Source organism: Schistocerca gregaria, chromosome 8, assembly GCF_023897955.1.
Source record: "Schistocerca gregaria isolate iqSchGreg1 chromosome 8, iqSchGreg1.2, whole genome shotgun sequence".
Classification (NCBI taxonomy): Eukaryota; Metazoa; Arthropoda; class Insecta; order Orthoptera; family Acrididae; genus Schistocerca; species Schistocerca gregaria.
Window position 1 is genome coordinate 322,276,588 of NC_064927.1, and position 26,169 is coordinate 322,302,756.

General features: G+C 38.1%; 1 protein-coding gene and 1 non-coding gene across 2 annotated transcripts in view; both read right to left on the reverse strand.

The window, feature by feature from the left end:
• Nucleotides 1–1,198: 1,198 nt before the first annotated feature.
• On the reverse strand, nt 1,199–1,273 carry Trnal-caa (transfer RNA leucine (anticodon CAA)). Its single transcript has one exon. It is a non-coding gene; the product is annotated as a tRNA-Leu (tRNA).
• Nucleotides 1,274–12,799: 11,526 nt separating this feature from the next.
• The window catches only part of LOC126284345 (rhomboid-related protein 2-like), a 52,843-nt gene continuing 39,473 nt past the window's right edge, over nt 12,800–26,169 (reverse strand). The window contains exon 8 of the mRNA XM_049983199.1: nt 12,800–18,949. Within this exon, the coding sequence (XP_049839156.1) occupies nt 18,749–18,949 (201 nt within the window). The 3' untranslated portion in view covers nt 12,800–18,748. The remainder of the gene's footprint in view (nt 18,950–26,169) is intronic.

The window sequence follows — 26,169 nt, forward strand, 5'->3', positions numbered from 1 at the left end:
AGATGAAGTAGTATACCAAATTGTTCATTCAAATGACAAATTAATAGAAACAGTTAAATAATTCAGCTGTGATGAGAATGTTACTGACTAAGAGGAGATTGTAAATGTAAATGTGAATTACTCTACAGTCCTTACACCATATCTGAAAGTAGAGAATAACCTGGCTACTTGATCCTGTTCTCATTCTTTGCTTCACATATATTTAAAAGGTGAACTGTCTCATTATCTATGTGGTAAGTAACTCCAGAATTACAGATATATTTTATTAGATAAAATAGTTTTCTGCAAAGCAGTATACATGAAACTCAAAATAGTTCAAATGGATTCTGAGCACTGTGGGACTTAACATCTATGGTCATCACTCCCCTAGAACTTAGAACTACTTAAACCTAACTAACCTAAGGACTGCACACAACAACCTATCCATGAAACTAATTATGAGTATAACCAGATGGTAAGTTGTTGGGTCAAATTTCATGCCACCAAAATACTACAACTGGCGCCATTGACACTTCAAAGTGTTGCTAAATAATTATTGTCCAAAAGGCATTTATTTGGATTGTGGGGCTGTAGTGCTCACTGCATCCATGGCATTCAGTAAGCAACATGTCCCCTAGGTTACACTGCACACTGGCTTCAGATTTTCAACAGAGTATATCAACTTTCAACATACAAGAACATAGTGCATGAGCCATTTGCCACCCACTCACAATAAAAATGGGAGATGGCATTCCAAACATAAGAGGTTTGGTGAGGTTCCTGTTCATTGTTTTTCATGACAAGCTCTTGTGGGTATCACATCTGAAGGATGTGAAAGATAATTTCTTCAAGGCAGTGTGATTCAGCCACAGGTCTTGAGTGACCAACAAGCTAATCTGCTCAAGTTTATAAAGTTTTGGTGTGTCCAGACTGATTATGGATGTCAGGTGCATGCATCAACAAGTCCATGCCATCCACCATCTGGGAATAAGGCTTGCAAAAAGCTCCTCTAGATCCCACTGCACCTCTAACCTCTGTTTTGAGGTTAATGACCTGCCACTAACCTGAAGTAACAAATAGGTTCTTGTAAGGTGCAGTTACTGGTGTTACATCTTGTTCAGAAGCCCCCCTATAAATGGTAATCATAATTCCAGAATGAGATTTTCACTTTGCAGTGGAGTGTGTGCTGATATGGAACTTCCTGGCAGATTAAAACTCTGTGCCGGGCCGAGACTCGAACTCGGGACCGTTGCCTTTTGCGGGCAAGTGCTCTACCAACTGAGCTACCCAAGCACGGCTCACGCCCCGTCCTCACAGCTTTACTTCTCCCAGTACCTCATTTCCTACCTTCCAAACTTTACAGAAGCTCTCCTGCAAACCTTGCAGAACTAGCACTCCTGAAAGAAAGAATATTGCGGAGACATGGCTTAGCCACAGCCTGGGGGATGTTTCCAGAATGAGATTTTCACTCTGTAGTGGAGTGTGTGCTGATATGAAACTTCCTGGCAGATTAAAACTGTGTGCCGGGCCGAGACTCGAACTCGGGACCTTTGCCTTTCACGGGCAAGTGCTCTACCAACTGAGCTACCTAAGCATGACTCACACCCCATCCTCACATAATTTATTCATAAACAATACAGCCATTTGTGGTCCACAGAACACAGACTTTGTGGTGCTTGGTGTGTACTCAGTCCTTAGACTGTGGTTGAGTTCATCCTAAGTGCTGATGTTGTAGAGAATTATTTTAAATTTAACACAGTATAAGGAGAATGCACTCCAGATTTTATTTTCAAGTTATTATTTGACAAAATTTTAACTCTACACTACAGCTATATGCTAAGTGGAGGACAACTTTGAGCTACTCTGCCTTTTGCCCCCACCATATTCAGTAAGTGGATCTTCAGGAACAGAAACAGAAGGATTCTGGAGTAAATAAAATGTAATCAAGTTATAGGATTCATCATATGCTCTAACTTCCTGAGTATCCCTCAGAGGACATAGTAGATAACATCAGTAGTTCGATTAGGCTTTTTTTGGATGATGCTGTTGAATACAGAAAGTCACAATCAACAAAATTGCAGCAAAATATCGGAAGACTAGCACAGGATCGATGCTTGATGCATGGAATGGCAATTGACCATCAACAAAAATAAATGTAATGTACTGTGTACAGATAGATAGAAAGGCACATTACTGTATGATCACATGGCTGCAGAACAATCATTAGAACCAATTACTTGCAAATAACATCTATCAGTTTCTGTAGAAGAAATTTAAAGTAGAACAACCACAGAAAATTAACTGTGGGTAAGGCAGGTACCAGACAGATTCATCAAAAGAATCCTCAGGAAACATAATCCTTCACCCAAGGAGGTAGCTTACAAATCCCTCATTTGGTCAATACCTGGAAACTGTCTGTCAATATGGTATCCATGTCATTTAGGATCAATAGAGGAAACAGAGAAGACCCAAAGAAGATCATCATGTTTTCTTACAGTTTCATTTGGTAAGTACAAAAAGCTCAGACAACTACAGTGGCAAACACTGCAAGAGATGCTTTCTGAATCATGATGTGGATTATGGTCAAAAGTTCCAAGAGTGTACATTCCTAGAAGATTCAACCAACATGTTGCTTCCACCCACATGTTGCTGTTGATGGGGCTTCCAGTCCAAAGACTGGTTTGATACAGCCCTCCACATTACTCCATCCTGCACTGTCCTCATCATCTCTGAATAACTATTGTAACCTACATCTTTCTGAATCTGCTTACTGTATTTGTTTCTTCATCTCCCTCTATGATTTTTACTCAACACACTTCCCTCCAATACTAAATTGCAGATCCCTTGATGTCTCAGAATGTGTCCTATCAACCAATCCCTTGCTTCAGACAAGTTGTGTCACTAATATCTTGTTACTCCAGTGTTGTTCAATACCTCCTCATCAGTTACATGATCTACTCATCTAATCTTCAGTATACTTCTGTAGCACTACATTTCAAAAATTTCTATTCTCTTATTGTTTAGACTCTATCATCCATGTTTCACTTCCATACATGGCTTCACACCAGACAAATACCTTCAGAAAAGATTCCTAGATACTTAAACCTGTATTCCATGTTAACTAAGTCCGCTTCTTCAGAAACGTTTTTCTTGTTATTACAGTCTACATTTTATATTTTCTCTACTTCAGCCATTGTCACTTTGTTGTCCAAACAGCAAAACTCATCTACTAGTTTAAGTGTCTCATTTCCTTATCTAATTCCCTGAGCATCACCTGATTTAAATCTAATACATTCCATTATCCTTGTTTTGCTTTTGTTGTTGTTCATCTCATATCCTTTTTGCAAAACACTCTCCATTCCGTTCAACTGTTCCTCCAAGTCCTTCACTATCTCTGACAGTATTACAATGATAGCAGCAAACTACAAAGTCATTATTTCTCCTCCGTGGACTTCAGTTCCTGCTCCAAATTTTTCTTCTGTTTCCTTTGCTGCTCGTTCAATACACAGATTAAGCAACTCAAGGATAAGCTACAACCCTGCCAACTTCCTTCTCAAACTCTGCTCCCCTTTCACACTTCTCAACTCATAACTGCCATCTGGTTTCTGTACAAGTAGTAAATAGCCTTTCACTCCCCGTATTTTACCCCTGTTACCTTCAGAATTTCAAAGAGAGTGTTCCAGTCAACACTGCCAAAAGGCTTCTCTAAGTCTACAAATGCTATAAACATGTGCTTGCCTTTCCTTATCTTCTAAGAGAAGCTGTAACACCAAAATTGCAGATAAAATACCTTCTGCACCATCCCAATCTTTTTGGCATTTAATATCTGTTGATAACTTGTACGACACTTCTGATTCTGAATATGTAAGCTTTATTACAGAAGCTATAGTTAATATGGAATGGATGTAATGGTGTATTTCTTACTGACTGTATATAACTGATTGTGATTATAATGTAAATATTGTAAATTGCTGGCAATGAGCTAAGAGAACTTTATTTTAATGAATAAATAGCAAAGACAAAATAGCAGTAGCTGTGCCATTGTTTATCTTTGGGTATGGAGAGTCTCTGTTGCACTGCAAGCAGAGAGGAAGCAGAGCAGCTTGAGTGATGAAAGGGTGCAGAAGTGTTTGGTGAGTGCTCCTGCAAATGAGGTGTGCAGCTATGATTGCACAAGTGGAGGCACACCACATTTGTTAACCCGCAAGCATTGAGAGCATGGTAGGATGAACAGGCGGAGGAAGCTGCAATTCTAGCTATTACCTGCCACATAATTATCTGCGGCTCTGGAGACGACTCGAGGTTCTCGACCAGCAGCAGCAACAGCAGCAGCTCAGCATTGTCATTGGCTACATTCTTCATTGTCCACACAACTACAATGTTGTAAGACTGTAAAGTGATAAAATATAAGTAACCATCTAGAAGCACTACCCAGTAACATTTCTTTCACAAAGTATGACTAACTTGAATAATAACCTGCTATAGTTAACACTTGTAGGGCACCTGTGTTGTCACTGTCCTCAGACATCATTACCATGCAGGGTTCCTTTCCACACAATCACCGGGTGTCTTAAGAATATGAAAGTAGAACAACTATTTGCTGTCAGTTTTGTTTGTTTGGTAATGGCCAGTTTCAGTCTAAATTTTCTGCCTCAGTAAGTGTTCATTCTTGCATTTCGTAACAGAGGCTTGACTAATTTGCAATTATGAGTATTATCTTCATTCAATTAAAGTAATGTAAAATTTCACTGGCAAAACTAATAACCAAAGAAACAGCCCAAATTGAGAGTGTACAATTTCATTTATTCTGTATTTAGCTTAGCAAGTGACAACTGCTGGCTTAGTAAGTATTTTATTGTGGTTACATTGAAATTAAAATCAATTGCTCTTTTGCTTAAAAAGAATTCAATTCAATCTTATACCTATCAAAAGTAAATTGCTTGCATTTTTCTCAGTTTTACATTACGTTACACAGAGGTTACTGAAAGTCATTCTTTTCATAACAAAGCTTTAGTTTCATTTATTCAACGAGTAACGTCATTTAACTTTACTTCCAAAATTTCTGGAAGCCAAACTGATCTTCCCCAAGGTCAGCTCCTACCAGTTTTTCCATTCTTGCTAAGGAATTAGTGTCAGTATTTTGCAATCATGAGTTATTAAACTGATGATTCAGTACTATTCACACTGTCAGCATCTGCTTTCTTTGGAACTGAAATTATTACATTCTTCTTGAAGCCTGGGGGTATTTTGCCCATCCAATGCATCCTGCACACCAGATGGAAGAGTACTGAAATGGATGGCTCTCTCAAGCCTGTCAGTAGTTCTGGTCTAATGTCATCTACTCCTGGGGTCTTGTTTTGACTTAGGTCTTCTAGTGCTCCATCAAATTCTTCTCACAGTATCATATCTCCCATCCTATCTTCCGCTACATCCTCTTCCATTTCCATAACATTGACTTCAGTTTCATTTCCCTTTTATAGACCCTCTATATATACCTTCCACTTTTCAGCTTCTCTTCTTTGCTTAGGCCTGGTTTTCCAGCTGAGCTCTTGGCATTTGAATTTTTTCTTCTGTGGGGAATGGGAATGGTGTCAGTCCATTGACTGTCTTTTAGTTCTGGGGTCAGAATGGTGAACCCATTCCGTCACCTGTCACAAACCAGGGCAAGAGGGCCTCCCCTTTAGCTTCAAAATGTTGCAACAAATCAAGACAAATGGTTTTTCTGTGTCATTTGTCATCCACCGTTAGATACTGCAGGACCCATCTTGAACACACTTTTGAATATCCAATAGTGCTTGCATCCACACTTCCTTTGCTGATTGACAGATGCAGTACCAACTGCCAGCTAATAATGCATCTGTTCTCACAAATGACATCAGCTCGCTGCAACATGCCAGGTGTGACAACCATGGATGGCCTCCCCGACTGCTGCAAATTGTGGAGCTCCACTGAACCACCTTCTGATGACCTCACCCTCCATGCCTAGCGACTAACCATACTTCTGTCGACAGCAGATGCTCCTTAAACTTTGCACAAGCATTTGTGAATATTCCACACAGTTTCTTTCTCTGCAGTGAGAAATTCAATGACGGTATGTTTCTTGTAAAATACATCATCTACAGACGCCATTTTGAAAGTGTCCCACAGCTACGCTACCTATCAGATGTGACAGAAACTTGGAGCGCTCACTCAGGACACTTCAAATAATACACACATAAAGTTTTGCATTCGTAGCACTGTTTTAGGCTGAGAAAAAAAAGTGGTGTATTACTTTATGGGCAATGCTCATGTAATCAATCTGAAACTTTCCAGTGTCTCCAGGTCTCTTCCAAGAATCAATCTTCTTACAGAGTTCTTAAACCAAGTGTTAGCAATAATTAAATTATGCTCTGTGCAAAATTCTACCAAGTAGCTTCCTCTTTCATTCCTTTCCCCCAGTCCATATTCATCTATTTTTCACTGAGCGAGGTGGAGGAGTGGTTAACACACCGGACTCGCATTTGGGATGACAAGGGTTCAAACCCATGTCCAGCCATCCTGATTTAGGTTTTCTGTGGTTTTCCTAAATGACTTCACGCAAATGCCAGAATAGTTTCTTTGAAAGGGCACAGCTGATTTCCTTCATAATTTTTCTCTAATCTGATGGGACCAACAACCTCGCTGTTTGGTCCCATGTCCCAAATCAAAAAACCAACTTATTTTTCCTTCTCTTCCTTTTTCTACTATTGAATTCCAGTCCCCCATCACAACTAAAGACTCCATCTCCCTTAAGATCTTAATTTCTTTTATCTCGTCATACATTTCTTCAATTTTTTCATCATCTGCGGAGCTTGTTGCTATATATAAACTTGTGTTACTGCATTAGGTGTGGGTTTTATGTCTTATCTTGGCTATGATAATGCATTCGATATGCTGCTCATAGTGGGTTACCCACATTCCCATTTTCTTATTCTTTATTAAACCCATTCCTGCATTACCCCTATTTTATTTTGTATTTATAACCTGATGTTCACCTGACCAGAGTTCCTGTTCTGCCTGCCACCAAACTTCATTAATTCCCACTATATCTAACTTCACCCTATCCATCTCACTTTTTAAATTTTATAACCTATTGGCTTGATTAAGGGATCCAACATTCCACACTCTGATCTGCAAAAAGCTAGTCTTCCTGACCCTGATCCAATGGAGTACTATTTGACCTCCAGAATGTTTTGCCCTAGAGGAGACCATCATTTAGCCATACAGTAGAGCCAAATGTCCTCCTAAAAAATTACAGCTGTGTTTTCGCCTCACTTTCAGCTGTTTGCAGTACCAGCACAGCAAAGCTGTTTTGGTTAGTGTTACAATACCAGGTCATTCAATTATCCAGACTGTGGCCCCTGCAACTACTGAAAAGACTGCTGTCCCTCTTCAAGAACCTCGGGGCCTCTCAACAGATATCCTTCGTTATGGTTGTGCTTACAGTACAGCAATCTGTATCACTGGTGCATGCAACCTATCCCACCCACTGTCTGGTCCTCCTACATATACCTCAAGATAAGACCACAGAGATAAAATCAGAGAGATTCGAGCCCTCACAGAGGGTCACATTTGTGGAAAGTGACAATTTGTAGAAAGTGGCAGTGATACAGAAATCACTCTCTACCATGCACCATAGGGCGGCTTGTGGAGCATAAATGTAGATGCTAGGCACAGATACAGAGAGACATGAAAATTTGGGGCACTGATAACGATGATTGTGATGAAGCAGCCAAGGGGGCATTTATAGTATTTACAGTTGCAGCTCCCCTGTGTGCATTAATCTTGATGTTGAGACATAGGGCCAAGTGTTTAGAGAGGAAGAGTGAGTAAGTTTGGAACCAGCAAATGCAGAAAAATTTATTATCCAATGACAGGATGATTAAGTGATCCAGACTGAGTTATGACACATGAATCCCATCTCTGGCAAGATGACCACCAGAGCAAAAAGATCGTGGTATTTAGATTCTGATATGACATATTTTAGTTGAATATGCTTTAGGAGCAAAGGAGACCAATTACTGAAAAGCAGAAGCATTGAGTGGTCAGTAGGTACTCTATGCCCCTACATGTGTTTTATGACAAGACAGGGAAAAACCATTTGATCTACTCTCTATTTTATGTGACAATAAGGTTTTAAGGTTTTGTCTTGTCAGATTAACCAAAGTATTGGACAGATTTCAGTGTGTTCTCAGTGTTGTTGGCTTACTCTTTTCATTTTTGTTTCATAGTGTTTCAGTATCTGAAACCCACAAATAACTATAAATTTTCATTGAGGAGCCAACGAATCCATTTTAATAGTAGTCTTATGTCTCAGTAAGTAATTGATGACAAAAACCTACTCATTGGGAGCTGTTTCAACAAAGTGTATCAATGAACAAGTTAATATACCTACATGCTCATATACAGCACTGTCTTTCTAGTATTTACAGTTTTACACTACAAAAAGTATGAACATAAAGCTAATCACAGCATTTCATTGGCTGCTTTTTTTTCAGTTACAGCACACTTTTCATCATCAAATGCAGTTATAACCGACAATTTTGGCAATTGAAGAACTGTTGAAAAGCTAGAGATTTCAGTTCTTGTATCTCCTTCAACCTCTATGAAAATCACAAGTTCCTAAAGCTTCGTGACAAAATTGTTAGGAGTTTGGGACTCAAACCTGAACCATTTCCTTTCATGATCAATGTTTTTTACTGAGCGAGCTCAAAATCACTTTCACAACAAAAAATTTTAGGAACACCTCTTCCCCGCTTCAAAGAATCCAGTACACCAATCAGATTTAATTTGTTGATGAGTTTATAACAGGACACACACTGCTGCAGAATCCAAAAGTCATTGTGGAAATGTTTGTCATTTTGAACTCTAGCGAATGAGATGTTAAAAATTTTGATTAGATGAGACAGATCTACAAATTGTTTTGCTACATTTTTCTGCTTGGGAGATGCCATTGACATGTGAAGATAACTTACTATGCACATTGAAGTCTAGGTAACTGAAAAGCATATTCAGTCAGAAGGGCAACTGTTGAAATACTGTAATAGATTTCATTTAATAGAAGGAATTTGATTCTATTATCACAAACATTTCACTTGAAAGTGAGAAATATTTTTCCAGCATTAATTTCTTTAACAGACTGCAATAATTTTGATTTTAATTTCTGCATACAGTCAAGGTTACCATTAGAACTTTAAAAAATTACAAATCTTTACAGAAATACAAGGTTTTATTCAGACTATTAAAGCGTACATGGATGGAGAATGATGAAAGTACAGTGCATCACACAATACATAAACTATGATATAAATATATCTTGTGCAAAAGCAATACACTGGAAAAAGGTAAAACACATACAGTATACTTTTGTACAAAATGAACACAGTGTATAAAAGTTATGAACAATTTATTCACAAAATTTGTTTTAATGTAATATTTTGAATCATACAAAAGGACAATGAACACAAAAGAGTGTTCATTAATATAAAAAAATAACCCACTTTCCACATAAAAGTAATAGATGTCTGAAGAATACTTTCAGAACACACACACACACACACACACACACACACACACACACACACACACACCTTTACACAATATGGTCAACAAAATTTCTACAAATAAGAGGTATTCACAATGTTCTTCACTGAAAAATAGTGTGTCTCTGGGATTATCTTTGTTTGATCTAAAATTATCAATATAAACACTAATAATATTAAAGTAAACAGATGAGGATTGATTAGACCTAGTTATCAATAAAGACATCATTTTTTAGAGATATAAGACATGTGGGGCATTACCTGCACAGTGTATACTTTAAAGGTGGCACACCACACCACACACTGGATGAAATAATCTTATTGAAAACTTTTGCTTCTGTATTGCTGGCAAGTTAACCTCTCACGCAATTCGACTAATTGTTGTAAAGTAGGGAAAAGAGATGACCACTACATAGCCAGGTAATTAAAAGAAATTTTTTAAAAAGCTGCATTCACATGTCTAATATAAACTTTGAAAATGACCTGTCGCATCTACAAGCTTACAAGCACTGTAACAAATATGAGTACATCTCAAAAGTCTGTGCACAGAATCACAATTTGGTGGAGGAGTTCCTAGTACTTTGTTCCCATTTAAGCTAGGAACATGGAGTGAAAATTTTTTTATTTAGCCTGGACCAGTGGCCATTAATATACCCATTCAAATACGTCTTTCTTATTGTAGCTATGTTATAGTACATCAAGCAAGGCTTGAACGATGAAACGGAGTTGGCATGCGGCAAATTATGCGAATTGATTAATTTGTTTTGCAAAAGATTTTATGTGCACCATTTGGATTTTACATTCACAAACAGTCACCCTCATTCAGGTTTAGTGTGCCAAAACAGACAATTTTAAATAACTCCACACTGAAGGAAGACTGATGGTTCAGATTTGAGCCACCAGTGTACTGGACCTTGGTGCAAAAAATACATTTTTCTGGGAGGTTTTTGAAGCACAATGCTTCAATACTTTAAACTTGTACATACTGATTGAAGCTTTGCACAAAGGTAAAGACAATTTTTTCTAATCCAATAATCTTTATCCATTGTCAAGGCATGGTGGTTTAAAGTCGAGCTAAATGTAGCACATAAGATTCGTTCTTACATGAACTGAATGTGCAGGAACAGTTTAAAGTGAATCAAATAAATAAAAAATGCATTCTTACAATAAAACTGAAAACGCACTTTCAAAAATCTAGCTTTATTTGGATTTTACGTGCAAAAAACTTTTCTTTTTTGAGTTTTTATACATGTGCCACTCCTGTATTTCAAACTTGTATGAATCTGTTCAAATTTTGTAAGAAAATGGACAAATACAAGCAATTAATGGTAATACTGTTGTTTTGTGAAAGCTTTATCAATTGGCACAATTTTAAGCAACATGGTTTGAAAGACAATTAAACACCTATACTCGATCAATCATCGCCTGAGTCATAAAAAATCTACCTTGGTTGCCAAATTATGACTTCTAATCTCAAAATTATGGTAGTGTAAAAGTTGAGTACCAGACTAAAAAAATGCTCCTACCCTAGCACAAAAAAGACGAATATGTCCGGGGCAGAGTTAGGGGTGTAAGAGAAGAGAACTAGCTTTTTGACTTACCAGGCAGGTTTAAAGACATTTAAATCAAAACATTGTGACATATTCATGCTCGTTTATGAGTTAAACCTACTACCCCAGCCAGTGAGTTCTCTTAGACCCACATCTTGTTACATGTATGGTGAGGGGAGTAAGAATAAATAGACACAAACTTATGTGTTTCTAGAGAGTGGGATACATCTATATGAGAATGTATATGAGTGTGGGGCACATCTGTAATAGGGAGTATCCCAGAGAGGTGAGGCTTGCATCCTAAACTTTAATAACATGTTGTATCATATTGCACGACATGACAAACGCCATGCTGGGTGACATGATGGCATTTGTCATGTTATACAACATGATATCATCATGTTACTTTAACTCAACACAGACGACTACATGAAATGAACGTTGGTACTAACTGTAAAAAGTGGCAATACATCAAGATGTTATCATTTACATTTCTTCGAAGCTGCCAGATAAGTCGAAAAGTTACTTCCATTTTTTACATCCCTAACACTTTCACTAACACGAAATATAATTAAATTTGTATGTTGTGCACGAACATAGCCTTCTCACCATTTCATGTACTACAAAATGAAGTACACAAATGTCAAGAGGGCAGTAGACCTACACAATAAAAGGAACAAATATGTTTCATGTTAGTGAAAGTGCTGCATACAAAAATCTAACACATATGTACAAGAACATTAAGAATACATTAAGAAACGTAAAAGCCTGACCACTGAAGCTGCTTTAAAATAATGCAAAACAGGTTTGATCTTAAAAAGGTTTTTATTACAGCTGAAAAGAAGATGTTAATCTATATAAACTGTATAACTGTGACTGCAGAAAAGAGGCTGTAAAACAAAAAAAGACAGTTATGATTCACTGTATCATTGATTCACAAATTGTTCCAAATTTGTTCACGATCATCATCATCCATGTTTATTGCACATAGTGCCACCACACACAATAATGCATAAAATTTAGTGGCACCCAACTGTTATTACTACCCCATCATTCACGTAGAAACAAAAATCAACTTAGTGTAAAACGCAATTATGTGATTTGTAACGTACTGTGGAACATCTCAGTGCATGAGAGTACAACCTATATGAAAATATTGACTAATCACATTAAAAAAACTAAAATTGAAAGGACAATAAAATCTAAAAGTGTAAAAAGTTTTAAGAAAAACATCTCAGGAAATATGAGTATTTCATGTTGCCACTTGGTTTCTCCTACACATGCTGTTCCAGAAGAGAATTAAATTCAAATAATTTCAGACTAATTGTGACATGCTGCAACAAAACTACACACCATTCAGCATTTAATTGACTAGATGAGGCCATTGCCACAACAGAATATTATAATTAAATATAAACTAAAGAAAGTGAAATTCAATAAATAAAGAATGTGTCAAGTAATTTACAGCAACTGATGATGAATACAGCGAGATGATTGCAGTAAGGCACTACTGCAATGAGCACCAAACTGAAACAGCAGCAGAAATAATTGTGGGACAATCATCAGAGGTCGACAAGGGTACTAGAGCCTAGAATGTAAGTGGTGTTCTGCACTAACCTGGCACCCCTTAACATGAAAATGATATCAGTTTTTTCCCCATCACTCTCAGTTTTCTCTGTACAGCTACCCCTCCTCCCAGGCTACTGTGGGTTATTTAGTATTGACTACTGGTTGCTAAATCTATGTTCTGTAGTATAATTTATATAAATGTGCCAACACTGGATATCTGTACTATAAGAGGGTGAAGTAGAAGCAGGGGGAGAATGAAATTTGAAGCAGATGTTCCATTGTCACTGCAGAAATCAACAGTTGAGCGAGTGTGAGAGCTAAAGGTGATTAAGTGCACTGAGTTGCATTATTTCATCAGTGCAGTGTCCAATACGTCAAAAAGAGAATGTGTGAATAGCCCGGATACATTTTCATGGCTTATACCCATCGGTCCAGGCCTACCGATCCTCTCTACACCACCATCATCATTTGAAAATTCTCTAAACTGAAGGAAAGTGAAGAAAGTAATGAATCTGACTGTGGTACTGATAGTAATCCAAAATCTCTTACTCAAACAGAAATTAACAATTTGGTGAAAGACTTGGGACTCTTGAAAAGACACAACATAACTTCTAGGATCACGTCTCAGTGAAAATAATTTACTTGCACACAATATATCATATTCTGTGTACATAAATTGTGATAAAGACTTTAGAGAATCTTTTATTTTAAATGGTTTAATTGTATTCTGCAGACATCACCAGATTACTGATGAAAGTGGGGGCTCAAATGTATGGCAGTAATCAATTGAGGTTATGTACCAATTTTTAAAAGCAAAGTTTGAAAGCAGTATTTCTCATTACTGGAAATTAGTAAACTTCAATTTCAATTGTGTATTCAGTACACACAGGAGGGAAATACATTACTATACATGTACTCCTTCAAAATCTGAAGTATGAAGAACACTAATGGGTTGTATGCAGTGACTTTAAAGTGATTGGCATTCTTCTCAGCCAGTGAACAGGTTTCACCAAGATGCCCGCTATATGTGTGAATGGGACTGGAGAGGATATCATGAGCAGTGGAGTATGAGAGAGTGACTTAAAAGGAAAAACCTGAGAATGGGATCGAAGAATATTGTTAACAAGCATCTGGTTAATCCAGATTTAATTTTATTGCCTACACTGCACATCAAATTAGGACTGATGAAGTAGTATGCGAAAGAAAGGATATCTATTGGATCAGATACATGTAAGTTGATGTCTGATGAACACATTGATGGTATAATGTTGGAAATAGAATAGCAACTTTGTAGAAGCTTAAAAAAATTTGTGGATCATTTCCTTGGCCAGAATAAGCAGCTTAATTACAAGTAAATGGTGGAAGATAAGCTACAGTCATTTAAACAGGTAGGACACAAGGTCCTATGTCACACCCAGAGATTTTGAGGCCAAATTGGCTGATGCATCATAGGAACATGGTGAATGGTTCCATTAGGAGCTTAAACTCTGGAATGTTGTTATCAAGGTTGTTGCAGAATAAACATGTCTGACTACCGATGGTGTATCACACATGAAGAAGAAGCGACATCCACAAGGAGGGTGATCAAGGATTAACAGAAGCAAAACTTCCATCCAGTGAGAGCCCAAATCACCATATTTGCTTCTTAAGGGTCATGTGTCTCATGTTACTTTTTTTACCATTTTTGTGTTCCATTTTGCCTACAGCTTCCTGTAATTGATTCCCGATTTCACTGGGCACAGATTTTGATGTGATGATGGTGCAAAAACCCAATGTGCTGTAGAAACACATGCTTCAGCTTGTGATCAGTGCCATCTATTTAGTCAGATACTCATATTTTCATGCAAGCCACAGACTAAAAGTCAAAATCTGTCAGCCTTTGTTATGTGTTGGATATGTGAGGGACAGAGCACTAACAATAAGAAAGCAATGTATGCATTTTTATGATCTATAAGCGACAGAAGAGATAGCTAACAATGCAAATAAGAGAGATAGTTTTGCTTCCCCTTAACAAAAACTAGTGTGTACAAGCAAGAGGAAGAAAAAGTAGGATAAATTCAACTGAACAATACCAATATGACAGATCAAACACTCAAATAAACAGTGTGCAAATAAAATTCAAGCTCCAAGGAGAACAGTCAATGCTCCCACAGCAATAAATGGGGAATACTTCACCCTCGTCTTTCACGATTCTTCTATGATGCCACAGAAACAGGATGACTCCTAAATTTTAAGTGTTCATCACCTTATTTCCAGTTCAAAGGTCAAGTGATACATCTCGGAATAGAATTCTAGAAGAACAGAAAATTTAAACACAGTCATATATTCTAAATACTTATGTTAAATACTGTACTCTGCACAAGATAGAAATAACTCTTTATTAAGCTTTAATCACTACAAAATGTTATAAAATCAGTAGAGTACTTCAGTCTGCTTTTAATTTCTATGTTACTCAAAATAAAAAGATAACAGTTCTCCTCCATTTGGATCACAAAGCACATTTTTTTTGTTATGACTAGTTTTGGTTCTCTTAAAAAAAATCATCTTCAGATCTTTTACCTCACTTACCCACACCACAAAATTCAATCTAATTAAAGAACCATTTTAAGTTAGAAATTGTTTGGTTGAAACCAATTTGCCAAATTTCTCTCTCTATCTCTCTCTGCACATGTGTGTGTACGTGGGGTAAGAGGAGGGGGGGGGGGGGGGGGGGGGGGGCAGCTTGTGCATATGATACAAAATGAATATAAGTTTGATAAGAGAGCCTGTATTTTGAATGGACTGTTTAGCATTATGAGAAATATTTTAAGGATAGCTTTTGCTCTTCATGAGATGAGTGTTGAAAAGTGAAAGTGCACACTAGCTTCAACACAAATATTCTATAACGACCATAAAAATATATCCCACTGCATTAAATTGAAAACAAAAAATAAAACTGCACCACATATTTCCTACTATTTTTGACCTAATAATTAAACTTTAATACACAAACTTCAAGTCACACGACAGGAAATCAATAGATATAACGAAGAGGGGAAAGCAATAATGACAAGTAAATATAGCACACGCTGTCCTGAGTATTTGTGTACATCATAGGTTTTTGAAAAATCTTGCATCAAAAGACACCATACACTCAAGGCAATAGAAAAAAAACACACCTTCCCTGAATGTAGGCACCTGAAGAAGACAAAATGCATCATGCCTTCTGACACAGTAATTATTGCAATATGTCCTTCAACACTGCAATTATTAGTCATCCAATACAAGAAATCTTCAAATTGGCTTCTTTTGAGTACACACTATCATAACAAAGAAGAGTTGGGGAAAAGGTACTCCAATCAAGCCAGTGTGACAATATATATACCTATAAAAGCCTAAAAATGAGGGTTGAGCTTCATGCACACTAACTACAATTCTCTTAATAAAAGGGAACAAGAAAGTAACTAACCACTCTCAGGAAGAAAAGCAAAATAGGACCTGTAGTCACTGCACTGTTCCAACAGCATTGCAAGTACTAATACAGCAAATTCTACAATCAAAACAAAGAGAACACAAAGTATTTTAAAGACTTGGCAACAATCTCTCTAACTGTTCATAAAAACTTAGAGATGCTGGATGATAATTTCAACATTTGTAATAAAATAGATATAAACATGAACAAAAAGCAAGAATTTACAACATAATAATAAACATCAACAGAAATAATAATAATAATAAAACAACAACAAAAAACTTGTTTTGACTGTCATCATAGCCTTGTAACTTGTTATAGCCATATAACAGGTTTGAGAAGAAAATCCTGTTGGAAAACTTACTGACATCTGCTAAATAAATCTCTCTTTCATGCTATCAGTTTCAATCTGTAACATCACCAGGTAACAAAACATCACTTAACTACATGTACACATAACATGATTTTGAAGACTACCATTCTGGTTCAAGTGTGAAATGTGTATGGTCAGATCTGCTTCTAAATTCCTATCACATATGTGAGAAAATCTAACACTGAGAACAGTTGCACTTATAATTAGATTTCAGTGTAATACATTCCACATAACGGCACAGGTGACACATAGATCTTGCTCTTAGACAATAATATATGCAAATAACAATATCTGACAACAACAAAGAAGTTATCAGTAGGTGATGCCTCATAAAATTAAGCTTTTTAGTTACATGTAGTTTTGTTCATATCTAACATTTCGAAGATTCAAACTTAGACACCAATTAGACTTTACACATTGTAAACTTGAGACAGATTGCTGATCAAAATCACCATGGATTGTACACAAATATGTTACAGTGATGTTTTGTGTCCTGGTGATGATATTTTAGACTGGAACTGGGATAGCACAATAAAGGGTGTCACTTGGTGTGTGTGTGTGTGTGTGTGTGTGTGTGTGTGTGTGTGTGTGTGTGTGTGTGTGTGTGTGTGTGTGTGTGTTTGTTTTCCAACAAGACTCTCATATACAATGTTAGCCATGGATCATCATATATAAAAATATTTCGTGTCCCGAAAGACCTGAAAAAGCTAAGCCATAACTTACACACATTAAAAATACATTTATCCATTGTTTACAGTTTGTACTTATTTTATAGTTTGAAAAAAAAATCTTAAATCTTTAAGATTGCAACACATAAGGATATTGTTGACAATACTCCAAAGACTTTTATCACAGAATGGTACTTTAAGAAGGCACATTCAATACAAAATTTTAAAAGAAATAGCAGCCCAAATTATGGAGCTGGGGAAATACATTTCTTTACATTGCATATTTCTGTTCAATACTTAGAATACTACAATCTTTTATATAAAACAGATTTATGCAGACAAGTATTAAGACAAGGCACTGACATTTCAGCAAAGACTGTAGGTACAACTCAATACAACATGAAGCACACACAAAAATTTGAAGTTATATTACAATACATGCTTCACACATTTTCAGACATCTTTGATGTCTGAGGCAGTTAATACTGTAAATAGATTCAATGCTACGTAGAAGAATATACATATGTAAAAAGAATATATAAATAAAGAAGAGATTCATAAAAAAAGTAATCAGTTTCATCTAAGTGCTATTGTGTATATACTCATTACAAACATTGTAAATAACACACAAACTGTTAAGTGCACATATTCAATGTTTTCCTCATAAATTATATAACATTTGTTAGCTTGTATACAAATAACAGTATCAAAAATATATAAGAGTAAAAATATAGCAACACTGATTACACAATATAGAACAAGAAACATTAGGCAGCTTTAAAATTGAGTCTGCAAAATTGGAAAACAGCTTGAAAAGAATAAGATTGGACAAGTAATCGGAATTATAGATTCAGCACACAAAATTTAAAATGTTACTATTGTTGTGTGAGTGTGCTAAATGGTATATTCTTTGGTGGGAAGTTTCACTGACGACATTCCAAAGTTGGACTTACACCATTGTAGCTGTATTTTGAATCATGACATACCTGTTATAAAACTACAAATAAGTGCTGATCTTATTTTTCTTTTCCTTTTGTGGGGTCTGTAATACAGTCTCTCTTATTTTCTTTGCAAACAAGAGACTGCATCCATTGAATGTAATAAATTTAACTACTATTCAACTAGTTTTTCGAAGCTCTATCTGTGCTGGACATGTAAAGAATTTTAAATCTGTATTCTAAACAATGGGTGTATCTTATACACCTTTAACTGTGAATACGAACTTCTATAGGCAGTGGTTTTGATTGCCTAGTTATCTGATAAATCTTAGACTCACCCAAAGGGCTATCAGCATTATTTTATCACCACAGGGTCTCTTCACCATACTTGCATCCAGCTTTTCTTCTTCTTGTCTTCTTTCACACAAATTCCAATGGGCACTATTTTCACAACCAACGTGCGTCAATCATAATCACCAACAATTAGAAATTATGTCCACTATATTTTAAAATCAAAATGTCTGCCAACTGGCCGGAACATCACCTAAAAAGTGAGGCATAATGAGAGAAACCAGCACTGTCTGGAAGGAAACAACTTTACGCTTCTGACTTAATGTTTGCATCAGCTGATGTTTCTGTCCCAGTCGCAGCTACAAAGCACTATGTGCTGTATGCAGACTCTGGAAAATATTCAGGGAATCCTACATTCCAGATTATGGCAGCAAGCATCAGTGCAACATACAAGACTATGCATGTCCAACGCAACACTTTCTCCCAGTATTTCACCTGTAGGTTGCGCAGAACATTGATTCCGACAAGCAATCCAGCGACAGCACCAGCAAGGTGGGCGGCATACCCAATCTGGTGAAAAAGAAAAGGAGAATATTAAAATTGGTACACCCCTTCACATTAAACATAGAAAGAAAAAAAATATTTTATTGTATTTTCAAGATTTCCTTACTAATAAACAACTCAAATACATTATAACACGCATAGTGCGTGAAAAATTCTGAACATACTTTTACTTTTCACCAGCTTTCGCATGCCCCCAGACATACATTAAAAATTTAAAACCTAGGTATTAACCATATGAAGAAAAAATTGGTTAAAGGCACACAGGGTAGAGCAGGCAATGGAACTGACACTTAAGCAGAGAATGAATAGAAGAGTGCATTCTGAGGGAGAAAATGCAAAATGGATGGAAGTGGGCTGTTAATACAGAAAATTTTTGTAAATATTTATACCAATCTTATCTCCCCCTCTGCTGTGCCTGTGATATTGGCAGATCAACACACAAACAGTTAAAAAAAATGGGGAAATTAGCAGTGACAAAGTACTAACACACATGAAAAACTAAGAGCACTATATATTTGTAGAAAGCAATTAAAATTGAATAAGCAAAGCACAAAGTTTTAAAGATAATGGCCATTAGGTATTATAAGGAGTCGAACCTTCATATTTTAAACTCTTTTGAAGTTGATGAGGATAAAGTGGTCAGCCTATTTTCAAAATATAATACATGGATAGCACAAACAATAAATAAAAGGTGTACAACTTTGCTTCCGCCATTTGCCAATAGGTGGCGACAATGGTAAGTAGCAGTCGAAAGAAACTGATCGTAGATGTCAGGCAGTTAGCTTGGACCACAGTCAACATAACCTCATTCAAACATTAGTCAATTTGCGTCTCCTCCATAAAATTGTTCTTAATTGAAAATGTCAGTTTATGAGCCTTATTCTCATTTTAATATAAAGAAAACAGAGGACAAGTCTCATCAAATATTCTCAAGTACATATGATAAAGACACTATTAGCGAAAGAAAGTGTTGTGAGTGGTTTCAACGCTTCAAGACGGTGATTTTAACATCGTAGACCAGCATAGTGGGGGAACAGAGAACGTTTTCGAAGATGCAGAATTGGAGACATTGCTGAGTGAAACTCAAGAAGAATTGGCACGATTAGCGGGAGTGACACAGCAAGCCATTTCAAAATGTCTCAAGGCCATGGGCATGTTAAAGAAAGAAGGAACTTGGGTCCTGTGTGAGCTGAAACGAAGAGACGTTGAATGACGTTTGTGTGTATGTGAACAGTTGCTTCAGAGGCAAAAACTAAAGGGATTTCTGCATAGTATTGTGACCTGGGACGAAAAATGAGTTCATTACGATAACCCTAAATGCAAAAAATCATGGGGATATCCCAGCCATGCTTCCACATCGACGGCCTAAATATTCATGGCTCCAAGATCATGCTTTGCATTTGGTGGGACCAGCTTGGCGTCATATACTATGAGGTGTTAAAACCACAAGAAACAATCACATGTGCTCGTTATCCAACACGATTAATGCATTTGAGCAGAGCATTAAAAGACAAATGGCCACAATATAGCGAGAGGTACGATAAAGTGATTCTGCAGCATGGCAACACTCGACCCCACATTGCAACAGAGGTCAAAACGTGGAAACATTAAAATGGGAAGTCCTACCCAACCCCCCCGTATTCTCCAGACATTGCTCCCTCGATCACCTGTTTAGAGCAATGGTGCATGGCCTGGCTGACCAACACTTCTGATCTCATGAAGAAGTCACAAATTGGATCGGTTCGTGGATCGCTTCAAAAGCTGAACAATTTTTTCGATGCGGTATTCATACACTGCCCAAAAGATGCCTTGTCCATCCAACCCTTGTCATGTACATGAACAACACCTGGCAGAATTTCAGAAGTTTTTGCAATGTTTTGTGCTTGAAATGACCACTGGATTAAGTTTAGTACCACCAGCACAACATGAAAGAACAGCAGCAGTGTTTATTATTATTATTATTATTATTATTATTATTATTATTATTATTATTATTAAACTAGCTCCTAATAAAAATACTGTATTGTTACCAATAATAAAATCACTTTCAATTCAAGTTCACTGGTACCGTAGACTGCAGTAGCACATCATAGGCTAGACAATGTTCCACATTTGTGATGGCGGGGCAGGAGGGAGACAGTGTTAGCAAGCTTGTGAATCACTGCAGCTCATGTTCGTTGCATCTGTGCACTGCTGCTACCAGTTGAATCCAAGGTTACTATATAGAGATAGGTTTCCGGCAGCATCGAATGTACGCACATTTTAAAGACTGGCAGGAATTTTCAATCAAACACTGGGCATTTTTATATTAATTTCTAGTATAACAATGAAAACAATCAGTTCCCACTCCCGGGATTGGAATGACTCCTTACACTCTCCCTTAAAACCAACATCCTTTCGCCTTTCCCTCTCCTTCCCTCTTTCCTGACGAAGCAACCGTTGGTTGCGAAAGCTTGAATTTTGTGTGTGTGTTTGTGTTTGTGTGTCTAGCGATCTGCCAGCACTTTTGTTTGGTAAGTCACATCATCTTTGTTTTTAGATATATTTTTCCCACGTGGAATGTTTCAAATTATTTAATTGTATGGATAAAAAAATCTACTCAGCAAGTGGCGGCTGAACACACACATAAAATACTGTTGTGATTGGCAAGTTTTTGGAGCCAGTGGTTGCTCCTTCAGGCAGAAGGGCTGGAGGGGAAGCGGGTCAGGGGACACTTACCATACGGAATGAGAAGGAAAGACTTTCCCTCTCATCCCATATAGTAAATCTCCCCTGACCCGCAGTTCTAGGCGACTTTCCCAAAATCTCCCCTTTTCCTAGACCTCTCCAGTTCTTTTCCTTCACCCTTCTTCCTTGCCCTTCAGCCCTTCTGCCTGAAGAAGGAGTCACTGGCTCAGAAAACCTGCCAATCACAACAGTATTGTGTGTTTATTCTGCCACTGCTTAGTGAATAGATTTTTTATCTATCCAATTAAATAATTTATAGTAAAAACAAAGATTCCACGACTTACCAAGCGGGAAAGCACCGGTAGACAGGCGCAATAAAATAACACACACACAAAATTTCTAGCTTTCGCAACCAATGGTTGCTTCTTCAGGAAAGAGGGAAGGAGAGGGAAAGACGAAAGGATGTGGATTTTAAGGGAGAGGGTAAGGAGTCATTCCAGTCCCGGGAGCGGAAAGACTTCCCTTAGGGGAAAAAAGGATAGGTATATACCCGTGCGCGCCCACGCCGCGCCGCCCCCCCCACACACACACACATATCCGTCCATACATACATATACAGAACAGACACAAGCAGACATATTTAAAGGCAAAGAGTTTGGGCAGAGATGTCAGTCGAGGCGGAAGTGCAGAGGCTAAGATGATGTTGAATGACAGGTGAGGTATGAGTGGCGGCAACTTGAAATTAGTGGAGATTGAGGCCTGGTGGATAACGAGAAGAGAAGATATATTGAAGGGCAAGTTCCCATCTCCGGAGTTCGGATAGGTTGGTGTTGGTGGGAAGTATCCAGATAACCCGGACCGTGTAACACTGTGCCAAGATGTGCTGGCCGTGCACCAAGGCATGTTTAGCCACAGGGTGATCCTCATTACCAACAAACACTGCCTACCTGTGTCCATTCATGCGAATGGACAGTTTGTTGCTGGTCATTACCACATACAAAGCGTCACAGTGTAGGCAGGTCAGTTGGTAAACCACGTGGGTACTTTCACACGTGGCTCTGCCTTTCATCGTGTACACCTTCCGGGTTACAGGACTGGAGTAGGTGGTGGTGGGAGGGTGCATAGGACAGGTTTTACACTGGGGGCGGTTACAAGGGTAGGAGCCAGAGGGTAGGGAAGGTGGTTTGGGGATTTCATAGGGATGAACCAAGAGGTTACAAAGGTTAGGTGGACGGCGGAAAGACACTCTTGGTGGAGTGGGGAGGATTTCATGAAGGATGGATCTCATTTCGGGGCAGGATTTTAGGAAGTCGTATCCCTGCTGGAGAGCCACATTCAGAGTCTGATCCAGTCCCGGGAAGTATCCTGTCACAAGTGGGGCACTTTTGGGGTTCTTCTGTGAGAAGTTCTGGGTTTGAGGGGATGAGGAAGTGGCTCTGGTTATTTGCTTCTGTACCAGGTCGGGAGGGCAGTTGCGGGATGCGAAAGCTGTTTTCAGGTGGTTGGTGTAATGGTTCAGGGATTCAGGACTGGAGCAGATTCGTTTGCCACGAAGGCCTAGGCTGTAGGGAAGGGACCGTTTGATATGGAATGGGTGGCAGCTGTCATAATGGAGGTACTGTTGCTTGTTGGTGGGTTTGATGTGGATGGATGTGTGAAGCTGGCCATTGGACAGATGTAGGTCAACGTCAAGGAAAGTGGCATGGGATTTGGAGTAGGACCAGGTGAATCTAATAGAACCAAAGGAGTTGAGGTTGGAGAGGAAATTCTGGAGTTGTTCTTCACTGTGAGTCCAGATCATGAAGATGTCATCAATAAATCTGCACCAAACTTTGGGTTGACTGACTTGGGTAACCAAGAAGGCTTCCTCTAAGCGACCCATAAATAGGTTGGCATACGAGGGGGCCATCCGGGTACCCATGGCTGTTCCCTTTAATTGTTGGTATGTCTGGCCTTCAAAAGTGAAGAAGTTGTGGGACAGGATGAAGCTGGCTAAGGTGATGAGGAAAGAGGTTTTAGGTAGGGTGGCAGGTGATCGGCGTGAAAGGAAGTGCTCCATTGCAGCGAGGCCCTGGACGTGCAGGATATTTGTGTATAGGGAAGTGGCATCAATGGTTACAAGGATGGTTTCCGGGGGTAACAGACTGGGTAAGGATTCCAGGCGTTCGAGAACGTGGTTGGTGTCTTTGATGAAGGATGGGAGACTGCATGTAATGGGTTGAAGGTGTTAATCTACGTAGTATAAGATGCATCTGAATTTTGGAGGCAATTTTTTGAAGAAAAAAGTGTGTCCATGAAATGCAGTATGTCGTTTCCCCCTGGTGTTGGTTCATTTGGTCTCTGGCTGTGTGCTCACCAAACTTTTTCTCTAAATCCATCAAAAATTTGTCTAAGCTGTTGAGTTTTGATGTTTCTCAAATCACTGTGGGACTGTACCAACCAAGTAAAAATAGACACTGGAAAGACACACGTCATAATTCAGCAACATAATTTAATTCTTAAATTCATTTCTTTGGATCCTTGCCAGTATCTTCTCGAAACACAGCTGGATGCGTGATGTGCAACTAACTCAGCAATGCTTTTGCATCAACTGGCATCTTAACAATGTAGGCAGTAATAAGAATGTAGAAGTGTCAAACTGAAAGTAGTGACAAACAATTTTCAGATCTCTTAATGATTACTTTTTAGAGAAACCAAGTACATCATCATAATCTACAGGCTTTTCTCTCACTTTTCAACCCAACCTCATTTCTTTCCACACATTTTCCCTATCATTCTGCTAGTTTGAAAACAGCCTTCTGATAGAACATTCTGCTGCACGAAGACACTGATGCACTTCTTTGTGAATATTGTTAGCCTCACATCTGTCCCTTTAGGGAATCAAAAAGACGGTAGTCAGAGGGTGTCAAATCAGGACTGTCGGGACAATGTGGAAGAGTTTCCCCACCTAAATGTTCCGATTCCCTCATTGTGACACAGGCAGTGTAAGGACAGGATTTGCAATATCCTGTTGCAGGATGATCTTTTTCAGGGCGCTTATTGCACAATGCATGACAGAGCTTCCAATGTGGTGATTTCATCCACTACAACACAACTGTCTTCTCTAATGAGCTTTCCTTGTTGAATTCCTTGAAAGCAGTTCACAGACGACTGCTGCGAGACTCATCTTGGATACTTATTTCCCAACATGGGAATGCTTCACCCATCTAACACTGCTATCACCCGTACAGACATCTCTATAGACACACTCAAATCTGACTTGAGTTTCATCAGCAGATTTTCCCTCTTTGACAAGGAATTCAATCACAGCACACTGTTGAAACAAAACATCAATGACCGCTATTTTGGAAGTACTGCATGTGGTCACACAATAGACAGTAAGAATGTCACAATATGACAGCATGTGGTGGAAAGTCTATAGATTACAAGCCTGCAGTTGTCTTTGTTACACTGTTGGAATTTCAATTTTATCAACAGGTTGCTCATGACCCTCAGTATGAGCCTCACTGTCTGTACTCAGGTTCCTGCCTGTGAGAGTAACAGTTTTGAGAAGCAGTATTAGAGTCATGGTGGTGTCACTGTCTGAAGTATAGTACCTCAACACCAAACATAAATGGGGAATCCAGCCATAACCCAGGTCCAGGTACTTACACAAATGAAATGACACAATTTCAGTGACTTTACTGGTCTTCTACAGATCCAATTTTATGGAAATAGAATAAAGCTACAAGTGAACATTTGTACCAAGGCTGGGAATCAAAACAGCGCTTCACACAACTGCATGGATTACCCTAGCATGCCTCCCTCCTCAATCCAAATTCCCACAGCCGTCCCTGTCTACTTTAAATTCCCCCTTACACACGAACATTGTAGTTGAGTGAACCGCTGTGCCAAGATGGCTTAGTGGCTAATGCAACTGAGTAGTAAACAGGAGACCCAAGTTTGAATCCCAGCCATGGTACAAATTTTCACTTGCTGCTTCAGTCGACATATATAAAATCATATTTGTACACGACCAATAACATTCTGAAATTGAGTCATTATATATCATAGGTGTTTAAAAATATGTAACTGCATGACGCAAGAATCAGACAAATGATCTGCATGTTACCAGTCAGTGATTATAACTACAACAAGACAACACACAACAACAGTAGGTAAAGACACAAAACCTGGAAGTATCTTTGGATCAAGAATGTACCAAATACATTAATTAATGGGAGTCAAAACACCATGTGCCAAAAATGTATCTGAATATTTGAAATGGCCTGTGACAGAACATGGTGAATTCTCCCCATCTGTTATGTTTTCGAGCCATGATGATAATTAATTCTCCTTTGATTTCCCTAATTTTCTGTTATGTTTCCAATACCGTTTTATAATTAATACGAGGTGTATGCACTGACACTACAGAAGTGTAATTAAGTTTCCCCCTCATTTAGATTTATTATTGATTTTATTTTTCTAACTGCACTGATTCTGGGAGTAACAATATTTTGGCTTTAGAGCATGGTAATTACAAGTTACAATTAAATAAAATCATCATTATAGTTCGATAC